Source organism: Lampetra fluviatilis, chromosome 30, assembly GCF_964198595.1.
Source record: "Lampetra fluviatilis chromosome 30, kcLamFluv1.1, whole genome shotgun sequence".
Classification (NCBI taxonomy): Eukaryota; Metazoa; Chordata; class Hyperoartia; order Petromyzontiformes; family Petromyzontidae; genus Lampetra; species Lampetra fluviatilis.
This window is the reverse complement of record NC_136304.1, coordinates 6,775,638-6,791,212: the sequence shown is the minus strand read 5'-3', so window position 1 is coordinate 6,791,212 and position 15,575 is coordinate 6,775,638. Positions and strand designations below refer to the sequence as shown.

The 15,575-nt window shown below is 60.3% G+C and overlaps 1 protein-coding gene across 1 annotated transcript in view; it reads right to left on the bottom strand.

The window, feature by feature from the left end:
• Window positions 1-12,844, bottom strand: part of SPTBN5 (spectrin beta, non-erythrocytic 5) — a 44,092-nt gene extending 31,248 nt beyond the window's left edge. The window contains exons 1-15 of the mRNA XM_078870735.1: window positions 12,740-12,844; window positions 12,172-12,339; window positions 11,583-11,696; window positions 10,595-10,752; window positions 10,161-10,389; window positions 7,904-8,535; window positions 7,119-7,257; window positions 6,720-6,946; window positions 4,963-5,116; window positions 3,737-3,949; window positions 2,410-2,622; window positions 2,187-2,283; window positions 1,623-1,774; window positions 903-1,088; window positions 626-775 (exon numbers count right to left, since the gene is read on the bottom strand). Of these exons, the coding sequence (XP_078726861.1) occupies window positions 626-775; window positions 903-1,088; window positions 1,623-1,774; window positions 2,187-2,283; window positions 2,410-2,622; window positions 3,737-3,949; window positions 4,963-5,116; window positions 6,720-6,946; window positions 7,119-7,257; window positions 7,904-8,535; window positions 10,161-10,389; window positions 10,595-10,752; window positions 11,583-11,696; window positions 12,172-12,339; window positions 12,740-12,844 (2,937 nt within the window). The remainder of the gene's footprint in view (window positions 1-625; window positions 776-902; window positions 1,089-1,622; window positions 1,775-2,186; window positions 2,284-2,409; window positions 2,623-3,736; window positions 3,950-4,962; window positions 5,117-6,719; window positions 6,947-7,118; window positions 7,258-7,903; window positions 8,536-10,160; window positions 10,390-10,594; window positions 10,753-11,582; window positions 11,697-12,171; window positions 12,340-12,739) is intronic.
• Between the last annotated feature and the right edge of the window lie 2,731 nt (window positions 12,845-15,575).

The window sequence follows — 15,575 nt, the reverse complement described above, 5'->3', positions numbered from 1 at the left end:
GGGGGGGGGCGTGCGGCGCTGGGCATGAGTACAAAGTTGCTTAAAGTCCACGAGCCCAGACCAGGTAATTCACTCATCAGTACCGCCTGAGGTTGCATCACTTTAGCGAATCTGATTTATTTATGTGGCCAATAACAGTGAATTACGGAATAACCATCGAAACGAGTGGAGTTATCAAACAAACCCCTCACTTTCAATAGCCAGTCATATGACCAAAGTTTCACCACTTTGGCTGGTACCAGTTTCTGCTCTGGCACACGGACTACTGCGAGCCTGCTCGCCCAGTGGCAGAGCGAGCGGCTTGCCAGAGGAAGGTTGCCAATTTAAATCTTGGATGAGGGTTGACTCAGCCGATCGTAACCTCCGGGGTCAACGAAACATATACAGCTTGCCTCAGTGCTCACTCGAGGCGGTCCTCACTCTTGACGTTGAGGGGCAGCGTGAAGGGCCCCCTAAATTCAGGGAATTAAATGGGGCTCCGGATATCGGATCCGGGAAAATGTTTTCAGATCGTGTTGTAAATGAACAGTAAAACACATCGAGGCCAAACATATTTGTTCCTTTACGTGAACCCAATTGTGATGATGTTGATGATGACGGTGGTGATGGTGGTGACGACAAAGACCTCGAACTGCCGACGCAGGCGCTCCAGGTTCTGCGACTGGAGGCTGCTCTCCAGGACGTTCTCGCGGTCGGATATCCACGACTCCAGCTCGTTGCACTCGGAGAAGAAGCGGAACATGAGCAGCGCCTCGTGCAGCGCCTTCTTGCGAGCCTGGTGGGTGGCGGCAGCGGAAAGGGACACGCGGCGTTACACCGGGGGCACCGGTTGGCAGGAGACGCGGCGGCGTTTGCAGCGGAGGGGGGGGCGGAGGGGGGGGGGAGGGGGGGGCGGCGAGCACCTCGGCCAGCTGGCACACGCGGTCGTAGGTGGCCTGCAGTGAGCGCTGGCGCCGCGCCACATCCTCCAGCTCTGCCCCCGCCGACTTCGGACTCGGCTCGGCCTGGGTTCGTCTCTGGGCCGAGCCCGGCCGCTGTGCGGAGGAAGCCGTGAGGACCTCGGTCTTGCGTACCACCTGCGGGACCGGCTGAACACGCGCACGCGCACGGAGAGCGACGCGTGCGTGTGAATGCGTGCGAGTGTGCAAATGGGTATATGGGCCCGCACACTCGTGCACGTAACGCACACGTGCAGGAATACACGCACGCACACACACACGTACCCACGCACAGGAACGTACGCACGTCAACACACGTGCACAAGAACGCACGCGCGCACGCGAACGCACGCGTGTACACACACACACGCGGCACGGTGGCAGCCCAGTGGAAACACTTGCGGCTTACAGCGAGGAGAGCCTGGGTTCGATTCTCTCCTCGGGAGCCTTGTCTATGTGGAGTTTGTATGTTCTTCCCCTGCTCTACATGGGTTTGCTCTGCCTTCCCATCATTAAAAAGAACCCAGGCTTGGCAACCGGCAAAATCGTCGGGAATCAAACGCAGCAGCAGCAGCAGCAACATCGTCAGCGTACTACGAAACACTCGGCAGGACCCTCCTGAAAAAAATAACCCGAGAGCCTTGAGACTCATCGGATGAAGGAGCGCGACCGTTGCGGACGCGCGCGTTGCTGCGTCACCTTGGCCCCTATCTCCTGGCCGTACGACGCCGGCACGTGGCCCCTCTGGCCGTCGCGCGTGCGCACGTGCCACCACTCCTTGTTGCTCTTCTTGAGCAGCACCACCTCCTCGCCCTGCGCCACGCTGATGTCACGACCTGCACGGGGGAGAGTGGGGGGGGGGACAGGGGTCTCGGGGCTCTGCGGCGTGCTGCCGGGCGGTGTCGTGGTGGGTGTGACGATGTGGCACGGTACAGGCTGGCGTGGTGGCGTGGCGTGGTGGCGTGGTGGCGTGGTGGCATGTGGGTTCCTGTGGTGTGGAGCGTGATGTTGAACGTAGCTGCATGGTGCGGTGTGGTGAGGCACGCAGTGGTGGTGGTGGTCGTATGGTCGTAGTGTGGTATGGCGGTGGTGTGGTATGATGTGGCATGGTGGTGGTGTGGTATGATGTGGTATGGTTGTGGTGTAGTATGATGTGCTATGGTGGTGGTGTGGTATGACGCGGTATGGCGGTACGGCGTGTGTGGTGTGTATCCGTGGCGTGTCGCGGTTTTGCGCCGCGTGGCTCACCCTCAAACTTGTAGCGCATCTTCACGTGCGGCAGCTCCACGTGCTCCACCTTCTCCTCGCTCTCCCTCCTGCGTGGCGCCGCGCTCCCCTGCTCACCCTGGGGTGGGACACGAGTAGAGGGGGGACAAAGAGGGGGGGGGCGGTGAGCGTCTCCCTGCGGCGGCCTCCACCAGAGGCGAGGGGCGAGGTGCGTGGTGGCGTGGGGGGGGGGGGGGGCTCGTACCGGGCCGGGCGGCGGCGCCGCCTGCACGAGGGCGCGCGCCTGCTCGGCGAGCTTGCGCACGTCGCCTCCGCGCTGCTCGAGGTCGCGCTCCAGGCGCTGGTGCCGCTTGAGCAGCGCCTCGGCACCGGAGTCGTCGCGCCCCACGTCCTCGCTGCTCAGCAGCGGCAGCTTCTCTCTCAGCCACGACTCCATCTCGTCCACCTCCTCGTAGAACTGGCACGCACGCGCGGGCAACACGGCTGAGCACCGCCGGCACGGATCGTAGTTCACCCTCGGGTTCGCTTCGTTTAATGAGGCGATGGCTCAAGAGACCGGGATAGGGTCTCACTGGGGCGTAGGGCCTGGGTCACCACAGCGGCAAATTGCAAGTACGCGTGGAAAAACGAAGTTCAGCAATGAACCAAATCAGAGCAGAGACGACTGAGTAGAGTTACAGCAATGGCACTACGGAAGAAATCGGAAACAATGCACCAGCATGAATCAATATTAAGTCAAATACATTTCCTGTAATCAAAACTGGCTCGGACAAATTACTTTAGCAACCATCCGGAGCTAAACTTACCGAGAAAACGATCAACATGTATGAAGGGGTGGTTATCGAGCGACTGTGGAAACGGACAGGCGAACATGGCAAATACGCTGCAAGTGGAGTTATCGTGCAGAATTGACAGCTAAGCATCACATTGTGATTTTAGAGGAAGGGCATCGTTGAAGCAATGGAGTTCTGCGCGTCTGGGGAATTCACGCGGAATGAATAAGAACCGTGTGAATATTTTCATCCTCCATAATACAGGTCTTTTGGGTTAGATCGTGTAAATATATAAATGTGTCGTTAAACCCGCCACCACCCGACACAGCCAGAACATGCCAATTCGTTACTAGTACAGCACACCGATGTGTTTGAGAGCAAAGCCACAACATTTACAATCTGAGTACAACGATCTGAGTACGACATATATATATATTTATGCGATATAACCCCAAAATAAACTGTATTATGGATGATACGTGTTAAACTGATTCTCATCATCATCTCACGATTTTATACAGCGTCGTCGTTCATGAAAACCGAATGTCACAATCGCCGAGGAACCACAGACAAGCTGGAAGGCTGCCAGGCGGTGCCCAACAATTGCTCCGCAGCTCTCTAAATATGAAGGTGTTTGCAGCCAATTAGCAGCGAGTGTTTACGATACACGTGGGAGGGAACGTAAAAAGTGGGCGGCAGCAGCAGCAGCAGCAGCGTCTGTCGTGGGCATCGACCCTTGGGCTACGAGGGTCGACGACGGGACGGATAGACGGACGGCGCGGGTCACGTGCCACGCACCAGCTGCAGAAGCGCCGCTTGCTGAAGCAGGGCCGAGCGCAGCGCCAGCAGCTCGTGCAGGCGGCGCCACGACTCCTGCACGGCGCCGAGGGCGCGCGCCACGTCCTCCCGCGGGCCCCGCGTCCCGCCGCGCTTCCCGCCGCACACCTCCTCGCCGCGCCGCGCCGCTGCGCGCCACGCCGTCTCGTGCGAGCGGCACTCGGCCTCCAGCGCCTGGGGTCGGGGCGCGCACGCGGTGACACGTCGTCAGCGGTTGTCGCTGCTTGCGCGTGGTCGTGTCGGTGCGGTTGAGTCGGCGGCGCGCGGTCGTGTCGGTGCGGTTGATTCAAGGGCAACGATGACACCAATTTGTTTGTTGACAGCCGCCCTCCTCCTTCAGCCGCAGAGACGTCTCAGCTGTACACCGCTGTCCCAGCTGCCACTGGACAGCTGTCCCTGTGCGGCACAAGGTGACTCGGCGCCTCTGGCCCACAAGTGGGGCATTATTCGGCCAGTAGGGGCCGATGGTTGCTGCCGAGTGTTATCTCGATGTAATAATTTTCGGCTCATTTTTAGAATGAGTCAAAGTTGGACCCTGGCACCGGCGGGCCGGCACACAACTGCCTACTTGATTCGAATTACGTCAGGGGGCATTTAGCGTCCACTGCAAAGCGGACGGCGTGTGGTATTTTTACAGCGGGTTTTACACCCGCAGTAATAAGGAGTAATATAAGAAGAGTGTGATGGTGCTGCTGGGTGTGGCACGGTCATCGGTCCATGGTTGTTGCCGGTGGGTTCCAGTCGGCTTGGTGGGTGTGGTTGGATCTGGGGATGTGGTTGACTCTGGGGATGTGGTTGGATAGGGAGGTGGGGGTGAATCGGAGGATGTGGTCAAATGGGGCGAGCGGCAGTGTGGCGGTTAGCACCCTGCGCTACGAACATGGAGACCCGGGTTTGATTCCCGCTCACGGCCAACACCGGTGACGATGATCTGATCCGGGCCTCCCTAGGTCGACTCAGCCTCAAATGGGTACCTGCTGCAATGTGTAAACATCGCCACTAGGGAGACAAAGGCGGCCGGGCGTGGTGCTGTCCACCCACCCCTCTCGTGCGCCACAGTACCGGCCTTCATAGGTGCTCGCTAGCAACACTTGCCCCACCAGTCTGTTAAGGCTATACGGGGTCGTTGTCTTCGTGGTCAAATGGGTGGAGAGGGGGAGCAGGGGGATGGAGGGGGGGGGGCATGCCTTGTGCTTGTGAGCGAGGCTCTCCGTCTGCGCCCGGTCTCGGCCGAGTGGCGCCGCGCGCAGGCGCTGCGCTCGCTCCTGCACCCACAGCTCCTCCTCCTCGCAGTCGTGCAGGAAGAGCCACACTGCCTGTGCCTCCTCCAGCCGCGCACGCCTGCAACGGCAAAGAAGATTGCCCGCCCCCGCTGACTTGTGGGGCAAGTGCCCTTGGCGAGCAGCACCCATGAGGGCGGGCACGGCACACGCTCGGCGGCCTTTGTCTCCCCAGTTTGCGATGTTTACACACCGCACCAGGTCCTCATTTGAGGCTGAGTCGACCTAGGGGAGGCCCAGGACCGGCTCAGATAATCGCCACTGGCGACGATTACAGATATGCATACAGGCATAAAAACACACACGGGCATGTACAAATAAATATTCACACACACACGTCTTCACAGGCATGAAGACAAAGATCACCCGTGTAATCTTTCAGACTGTTTGCTGGAGCAAGCGTTGTTAGCGAGCACCTATGAACACTGACACATAATAATAACAACATCGGCCATTCACCACTGTTGACCGAGACGTAACCAGAGCAGTCGTGCCAGGCTAGGTGCACTTTGAGGATGTCACGTGAAGCGGGGAACCTGGCAAGGTGGTCACGAGACAGACCTACGAATTCGCTGACCGAGACGACTGGCAGAGATGCACCATCCGTGCTGTCCCCTGTCCCGTAGCGCCGCGTTGTATGCGTGCTCAGTAAGCGAGTCCACCAGTAGCTGGGAGAGGTCACGGCTTTGGGTGCTTCCGCTTCTATCACCGCTGCCCTTGGCTATGGCCGACCACTCCGTCCTCAGAGATCCCTCGCCTGGGAGCGCCACTCTCACCTGGCCTGGACGCCCCACTCTCACCTGGCCTGGACGCCCCACTCTCACCTGGCCTGGGCGCCCCACTCTCACCTGGCCTGGGAGCGCCACTCTCACCTGGCCTGGACGCCCCACTCTCACCTGGCCTGGGTGCCCCACTCTCACCTGGCCTGGACGCCCCACTCTCACCTGGCCTGGACGCCCCACTCTCACCTGGCCTGGGCGCCCCACTCTCACCTGGCCTGGGAGCGCCACTCTCACCTGGCCTGGACGCCCCACTCTCACCTGGCCTGGGAGCGCCACTCTCACCTGGCCTGGGCGCCCCACTCTCACCTGGCCTGGGCGCCCCACTCTCACCTGGCCTGGACGCCCCACTCTCACCTGGCCTGGGAGCGCCACTCTCACCTGGCCTGGGCGCCCCACTCTCACCTGGCCTGGGCGCCCCACTCTCACCTGGCCTGGGTGCCCCACTCTCACCTGGCCTGGGAGCGCCACTCTCACCTGGCCTGGGCGCCCCACTCTCACCTGGCCTGGACGCCCCACTCTCACCTGGCCTGGACGCCCCACTCTCACCTGGCCTGGACGCCCCACTCTCACCTGGCCTGGGAGCGCCACTCTCACCTGGCCTGGACGCCCCACTCTCACCTGGCCTGGGCGCCCCACTCTCACCTGGCCTGGGTGCCCCACTCTCACCTGGCCTGGACGCCCCACTCTCACCTGGCCTGGACGCCCCACTCTCACCTGGCCTGGGAGCGCCACTCTCACCTGGCCTGGACGCCCCACTCTCACCTGGCCTGGGCGCCCCACTCTCACCTGGCCTGGGTGCCCCACTCTCACCTGGCCTGGGCGCGCCAATCTCACCTGGCCTGGGCGCCCCACTCTCACCTGGCCTGGGAGCACCACTCTCACCTGGCTTGGCTGGTGCTGCGGAGCTTGTCGAAGGTCTGGTGCAGCGTGCGCATCTTGGCCACGAGGGTCTGCGCGTCGGGGCTCCGCGACAGCTCCTTGGCACGGCCGTCCAGGAGGCCCATGGCCTCGGCGCACGTGGCAACCTGCGCTTCCGACAGCGCGTGCCTCTGCAGCAGCGCCTGCGTGGCCTCCAGGTGCCGCCCCACGTCCTCCGAGCTCACCTTGACCTGTGCCGAGACAACGGCGGTCGCGCGTTTTGGAAAACCGTCCGCGCCCGGGGCCCGCGTCACGGCCCCGTGCGCCGTCCCCCAATGCCGGGGTAGCGTGAGCCCCCTTGCCCTGGGGTCTCTACCCCCCCTCCACCCCCCTCCACCCCCCGCCCCTCCCCCCACCCCGTACCTGAAGCTCGCGCAGCTCCGTTTCCAGCGACTCGACGTCCCGCAGCAGGCGAAGGGCCTGCGCCATGCGGGACAGCACCTCCTGGTTGCGCGCAATCTGCTTCTGCAGCGCGGACCAGCGATCCACGATGGCGCTCTTCCTGCGAGGCAGAGAGAGGCACGCGCGGAGGACTCGCACAGCACAGATGCAAAAAACGATGGCAGAGATCCCCGGCATAGACTAAGCAGACTGTCGGGGCAAGTGATGTTCGCGAGTGGCACACACGTGCACACACCCACATACACACGCCCCGGTTACAACACGCGCACAAAGATCCCCCGTATAGCCTCAACAGACTGTTGGGACAAGTGATGTTAGCGAGTGGGTGGCCAGCACCACGTACACGTGCATGCACACACACACACACCCCGGTTACAACACACACATACGCACACCATTCCCATCACATTGACGCACGCGCTGACATCGTCGACACACGAGTTCCCACGTGGATTCCAAGCGCAGGCCCGTTGTTACAGGAAGGAACCAAAATCAATTGAGTGCCATTTTTGATAGTTGGAGAATTGCAACCCACGTCGAGGAGGCGTCTGGATTCAAAGAAGTTGCGTATCGCTCAAAAAAGGTCGCGTTCAGACGACACATTCCACCACCAGGCAATCTGTTGTCCACCTTTGCTAAAACCGCTCGGGAGGACTGAAGCGTCGTCCGAACGACGGCAACACCACAGGCCGCTTCACCATAACCGCGTGCCGGAATGGGCACCAGCAGCAGCAGCAGCAGCGCACCTCTTGGCCACGTTGGCCATGTCGTGGAATTTCTCCTTGGTCAGCACGTCGGCCATGCCGACCAGGGCGTCGAGGCGGTTGCGCCCCGCGGTCACGTCCGTGCTCACGGCCTCGAGGCGCCGCTGCGCCGCCTCGACGGCGGCCAGCTTGTCGGGCTGCGCCTCCTGCGCCGCGACGACTCGGCCCATCTCGGCCACGTAGGCCTCGCGCAGCGCCGCTTTGCGCTGGAACCGCTGGCCCAGCCGCTCGAGCATCTCCTGGCGGTTGAGCTCGGCGCGCAGGGCCTTCTCGCGCGCGTGCTCGGCGCGCTCCAGCTCGCCCCAGCGGCGCTCGATGTCGCGCAGCGTGCGGCCCTCGGGCGGCACGTAGTCGCGCTGGTTGTTGGCGCGCAGTTTGGTGCGCACGGCGAAGAGGTGAGCCTCCAGCAGCCCGCGCTCCTGGTACTTGGGCGGCTTCTCCTCGGTGCGGTAGCGCGCGAACGCCGACAGCAGCGCCTGCATGCCGTTGCGCGAGTTGGGGAAGCGCCGATCGTTGAGCTCCAAGATCTTGCGCTTGATCCACTGGAGCAGCGTCGTCACCATGGTCTCGTACTGCGTCTTCAGCGCCTCCGCCTCCGTCAGCAGGCCCACGATCTGCGGGGGCGACAGACGGCGGAGGTCGCGATGTCAGCGAGACCCCCCTGGTGTGGGCCGGAGGACGTGCTGCTGCGGGAAGTCCGCGGCGTCGCGAACGCCCCACGTGGGAAAGTCACCAAACTAATCTCAAAGAGTCGCCAGGTGGCTCGAGGTAGACATTATAAAGACGGCAAAGGCAAATTTAACAAGAACTAAACGTATTAAACTGATACTAAATCCTTCATACATACCACATGTAGACATCTGATACAGGATCCCTATAATCGATATCTGGAATCATAAATTGATATGGCGAATCTTTAACGCACACCGGGCATCGCTCCTTAAGCTGCACTTTCGAGTCCGTGTCCTGGAGAGTCGCGAGGTTTTGTCGGTTCGGCAAAACGTCGTCTCACCACTTGGGGGGACGGACCCCAAAAAGTCGCGAGAATTTAGCGACGACCACCAAGTTGGCAACACGGGGAGGAGGAGGAGGGAGGGGAGGGAGAGGGGGAAGGGAGTTCCACCGCCCCCCCCCCCTTGCCCCCCACAGCAGGCCCCACGCACGCTGCACACACCGGTGCCACGTGGGTGACTCGGCTGCCCCCCCTCCCCGTGCCCACCTGGCCCAGCAAAGGCCTCACACTGCCCCGGATGCAGCGCCATGTCCGCCAGCTGCTGCCCAGCGCCGCGACGTAGGTCATGACGAGCAGTTTGTGTCAAGCCCACGGGCTCGGGGCGAGAGGGGATTAGGAGCCACGATCCAATTATCCCCGTCGGGGGTGAAGGTTGGTGGGGGGGGTTGCTCCACGTCCGGGGCGAGACCAGGGATGGGGTTATCCTCGGGGGTCACTGAGGGACCCGGGTCAGATGGGGTTACATGGGGTCATTCCCGTCTACTCGAGGGAAACTTTTTTTTGTGTTCAGTTCATTTGTCCTGACCCCCCATCTCCGATGAGCGCGGTTGGCTACGTACGGTTGGTTACGTACGGTGCGAAGGAAGTTCTACATGCAAACTAGCGCACCCAGAGAACACGCACGCATGCACTTGTAGTATAATAGCGCCGGCTGGTGGACAGCAGCGGCAACTGTGGTGGACAGACAGCGCACACGCCGGTGAGCCTGAGCACGGAGTGTGTTGGCAGAGAGGAGGAACTAGGGCAAGGGTCACGGAGGACCCCGTGTGGAGGCCCCTGGAACCTGCTGGCGGGTTCGAGAAGGGAGGCGCCGTCAGGGCGGAGCCAGGCCGCGCTGGGAGCATAAAAGGAGCCGTGAGTGGGGGGCTCGGGGCTGCCGGTTCTGGGAGTGGACTCGTCTCGTCGTCGTTGTCGTCTCGTCGCCGTCGTCGCTAAACGTCTCCGCTAGATGTTGCGCTACGAAGGAGAGTAGTTGGCTATCTCAGCCAACGCCGTCAGTGTTAGACTAAGCTACTGTGGAGAATGTGTGGACGAGACCGTGAAAATTGTTAATAAAGAAAGTGCGTCGTAGAAACTCTGCCTCTGAATCGTTGACACTACACAAGTAAGGCGGCAACATTCAACATTTGGAGCGGGTGGAGTCAGACTGCGCCGCACGGCCTCCTCCTGTGGCAAGCCAGAGCGTGGCGCCGTGGTGGCCAAAACTCGACCAGCGCAGCAAAGTACCTTGGCTATGCGCTTGCCCCCCGTCTGCTCCTTGTGAATGCGGGAGAAGTAGTGGTAGTAGAGCGACACGTAGGTCATGATGGACTTCTCGTCGGGATGGGGCACGTCCACGTCCTCCGCCTCGAGGAGCCGCGCGATGCCCAGGTCACCCTCCGCGATCCCGAACGCCTGCCGCAGGTTCTTCAAGTGGTCGCGCTGGCGCAGGCGGTCGTAGTCCAGCAGATCCGGCCTGAGCGCAAGCGGGGACAATGTGACACAGGGCTCTCGGTGGAGGGGCGTAAGTCGGGGGGGGGGGGGGGGGTCTTGGGGGTCACAGGGGTGGTGTTAACGATCCCCTGGGTCTTAAAATATTGCCACACTCCGGCGCACCGCATCCAGTGTATGTCTCGCTGTGACTGCTGCTGCTGCTGGCGACGGCGCCACGTGGTCGCCACCTGTGCGCGTGGATGAGCGCGTTGAAGCCGAGGCCGTCGCGCCAGCTGCTCGTGAAGTTCTTGATTTCGCAGTCGCGGTAGCCGGCCGTCTTGCGCTGGCACCACAGCAGCAGCGCGTCCTTGGCGGAGCGGCGCTCCTCAGAGCCGGGACCCACATCCTGGCAGGGGGGCACGGCAGGGGTGAGGGAAGGGGCGCGGGGGGAGGGGCGGGGGGGGGGGTCAATCTCAGTCATAATCCCGACTCTGATCCCTGATCCAGGATCTAACCCCAACCCTGGCTCGAACCTGTGCCTCTCAATGTAATCATGACCTCGGCGAAAGACATAACACGAACGCCAACGTTAAGCCGATTCTGACCATGACCCCAGCCCCAGGCTTCACCGTAACTTTAACCCTAACCCAGTTCTCAACACTAAAGCTACGGCACCTCCAGCCACACCCGCTACCAGCGCCCCACCCCCAAGCACCAAACACATTTATCCTGCACGGCATCCGTGCCGCAGCCTGCACCGCCTTGAAAGACCCACAGCTTGAGCATCGCTGCCATACTCCATAACAACAACTCCAATTTCGACCCCCGCCTAAAGCCACGAACCCATTGTCCCGGGTTCGATCCCCTGGCAACGTCTAACATCAGTGGCAATTCACTGAACCGTTCCTCGGCGTGGTGTAGGCGGTTGTGAGTGCATCAACGTGCACGGGGTTGTTGCGATGTGACGGCTGTGCACGTGGTGGGTGTGGTGGTGTAGGGGTGTTTCGGTGTGACTTGTGTGCACGTGGTAGGTGTGGTAGTGTGGGAGTGTTGCGGTGTGACGGCTGTGCACGTGGAGGGAGTGGTGGTGTAGGGGTGTTGTGGTGTGACTTGTGTGCACGTTGAGGGTGTGGTGGTGTGGGGGTGTTGCGGTGTGACTTGTGTGCACGTGGTGGGTGTGGTGATGTGACGGTGTGACGGTGTGACGGGTGTGCACGTGGAGGGAGTGCGCGCTACCTCCAGAATGCCGGAGATCTGGAAGCGCAGAATGATGATCCAGATGAGGCCCAGGATGAGGGTCCGGTCTCCATCCACCACGTTCTCCCCGCCAATCAAGTCCACGTTCACTTTCTGGATGTGAGGAAGGGACACGCTCACGGGGCGAAATGGTGGCAAGCAGTGGCTAGTGTTGGTTGGCGAGTAGCGGTTGAGTGTTGGGTGATTCGTAGCGAAGTGGTGGTGAGTGATGGCGAGTACAGGGACTCATCTACTAACGAACATTAGACTTGCGAACTTTCAGCGATACGAACAACCCTGTACGTATGTCCAGTTGGCTGTTCGGACCGAGAGCCGTAAGTTTAACCGCCGCGCAATAGCTGGCGGTGGTGGCATCTACATCTGCAGAACGTGAGGAACCAGTGGCATCAACATCTACAGGAGATTATACAACTTTTAAAGCCATTCCCCGTGTTTAGTGCACATGCCGTACAACACGTTTGGAATCGACGGTGAGTAAAGTTGCGACCAAATCGACTTACACAGACCTCTGGAACCTAACTCGTTCGTAAGTAGATGTATTGCTGAGCGGTGGAGACAGCTTTGTCACCTTTTGTCGCAGGAAGTTGAGAGCGTGGTTGTTGTTCTCCACGTAGTGGAGGCGCATGCGGCCGCGGCTCGGCTTGGGCAGGGTCTCTCCGGACAGAATCTCCAGCAGCTTCATGAGGCGCAGGCCGTCCTGTAGCTCCGTGTACACGTCCTCCACCGTGACATCCACCTGGACGAGCCCACCGCGCAGGGGCTATGACCGCGCAGAATCTCACCGTACAAAGGACGCCACTCACGGGACAACTTCCCCGGGTCACCCGGCTGTCCATGGGTCCACCACGTGAGTCCATTTCGTGTACCCATGAGTAAATCTCGTGAACCCGCCCCGTGAATCCACCCTGTGAGCCCACTCCGTGTTTTCGTGAGTCCACCACGTGTGTTAACCTCAAGTCCCCATGACTCCATCTCGTAAGTCAACCCCGTGAGTCAACCCAGTGAGTCAACCAACCCCGTGAGTCAACCCCGTGTTTCCCGTGAGTCAAGCCCGTGTTTCCTGAGTCCACCCCGTGTTCCCTGTGACTCCACCCCGTGTGTTGTCCACCCCGTGTGTTGTCCACCCCGTGTGTTACCCGCTGCAGGAACACGTTCATCCACCGTGTGAACGTCGTCTTCTGCACGCGCATCCGCTCCTCCTGCAGCGTGCGAATTCGCCCGGTCTCGAACTCGGACGCCATGGTGAGCGGTCGTTGTGTGTCACCTCACCCTCACCTCGCCCTCACCTCACACCCACAAAGAAGACAAAACTGTTTCCGCCTTAGCCTCAGTGGAGTTCACATTCATGATCTATGTGTTTATTGAATATTTGTTTAACCAGACGAGGACACACGTTGCACGAACGAGGATGTAATCCGTCACTCGATTGACAAGTCGCCTGCAGAGAGTCAAGTGCCGTTCGCGTATCCGACCCGAGAGTGTATCCACGCAGACTGTTTGGGGCAAGTGCTGTTAGCGAGCACCTATGAAGGCCGGCACGGCACGCGACGGTAGGTGGGAGGCCAACACCGCACCCGGCCGCCTTTGTCTCCCTCGTGGCGACGCTAACACACATCGCGACAGGTACTTATTTGAGGCTGACACCGCTTAAGGGAGGCCCAGGACCGGTTCAGATGATCGTCAGCAGCGTTTGCTGTGAGCAGCAATCGAACTCGGGTCTCCGGGTTCGTAGCGCAGAGGGACTAACCGCTACACTACCGCTCGCCACACTCGCACACCCGCTACACATACCCCGCACGCCTGCACGCATACCTACTATACACATGCATACCCATACACAATCCTGCACCACTTAACAACCGCATATCTGCACAGTGGTGGCGCTGGGCATGAACAAAGTAAAGGCTGAGGGCCCCCAAATAGCTCAAGGGCACCGGATTTTATGATCAAAGTAAAACAAAAATCAGCTTGAATCTCAATCCGAATGTATTCTCTTGTCTGTTATCTCTTTTCTACAATAACATTTACAGATCCGTCTTTGGTCCACACTAATGGCATCTCACTACATCTCTACCTCGCATCTGCATCTATTTTGCCATCTCACTAAATTGGGGGTGGGGGGCAGAATAGAGTTTACTTCTGCCCCCCCCCCCATGGACTAACAAAGACAAAGATCCCCCGGAAAGCCTTAACAAACTGTTGGGGTAAGTGCTGTAAGCGAGCACCCACGATGACCAGCACCACGACACCCACACGCACACACAGATACCCTACGCACCCCTGCACGGCCGTCTCGCATTGACACCCGTCAGCCGTGGCCCCTGGTGGAGCCGCGGCGATCAGAGTGGACCCCAGCACGGAACCATAAGGGGGGGGGGGAGGGGGGTCCATCCCATGAGGGGTTCCGGTTCAGGCGAGTTCCTTGGGCTACTCGTGGGGCTCAGACGCGACCGGATAGATCCCTACCGTGACCGGGGAACAGCGAGGATTGGGGACTGGGGTTGGAGCCCTGCACCGGGGTAGACCGGGAGGGGGTCCGGGAAATGGGCAAGGTCTGCTCCATCCAGCGCCCGGCTTTGACCTTAGCAAGGGGGTCCAACATTCGGGGTTTCGAAGTTCCGGGACCGGGGTCCGAGGTCGACGCAGCGCCTTGCGGGTGATGCGAGCCGTCGCGTTGAGCCGCAGGATTCCCCAACGAGGGGCTCAGTGATGAGGCGATCAAAAGCAGACCCTGCAAAATCGCCCTACTTTGCATCCCCCCACTCGCCCCTACCCCCCACCCCAGGAGTGAACCTCTATGAGCGAGTGCGCGCACGAGACGCGGGGGGGGGGGGTCGCGCGCGCTGTGGGTCCCGGCTCGCGGAGGGCGGGGGGGGGGGGGCATGAACCCCATTCTCACGCTGGCAGAGGGAGACACTGGGGGGGGGGGGGCACGGATGCGTGGGTACTCACAGCGGTGGGGGGGGGGGGCAGCGCTCCGACCCCTCTACCCTCTCCTTCCTCCTCGGGAGCCGCTCCTCCACGGGATGAAATCAGAGCACCCGGCGGGAGCTGGGGAACCCGTTGACAACTGCAGCACCGGGCGGGAGCTGGGGAACCAGTTGACAACTGCAGCACCGGGCGGGAGCTGGGGAACCCGTTGACAACTCCAGCACCGGGCGGGAGCTGGAGGGACGGGTGGGAGCTGGAGCCAAGCTGGGGCCAAGTGCGCCCGGGCGTACCGGGATGGGCGCGGAAGTGGTGTGGGGCGACCTTTGTATTGGGCACGGCCGCTGGAATTTACTGCGCGACAATAAAGCGACGCCAGCGGGCCCCCTGCCTCTCCCTCCTGACTGGAGCCGTGCCCCCCCTCCCCTTAACCCTACCCAGCCCCCCACAGCGGGGTCACGAGTCCCCACACACACACCCGGAGCCCACCTTGTCTCCTCACCACAGCCGCACGCATTCACAGCTTCACGAGGTCAAAGCTCACTCAATCACAAACACCCTTCTTGCAAAACGCCACAAAGTTCATCAACCATAACCATGACCATCACCACGTCATCCTCCATCAAGCTCACCATCCATCCTCTTGGGCGGCAGACTAATGCCCCAGGTCACTCTTACCTACGAGACTGATCCTGGTCTCTTGAGTGCTCATCTGGTTAAACAATATAAACTTGAAGGATGAATAAGAATAATTTTAATTTGTAACGCGCACAGTATTCGCTCACTCTCAAAGACAGAGAATGACAGCCCGTCCAGGCAATGAGCCGGCACTAACAATTGCCCAAGTTCTGTGGTCCTCAATATATGAAGGTGTTATTAGTCAATTAATCAGTGTTTACACGTGAGAGAAAACGGGAGCAACCCGTTAAAAATAAACCCGCATGTACAAATGAAACAGGTGCATATTATTTGGTTCTTTCGGTAAAGTCACGTAGAAAGTGAATAAAAATACATTTTAATAATACAAAACAAAAACATGAATGT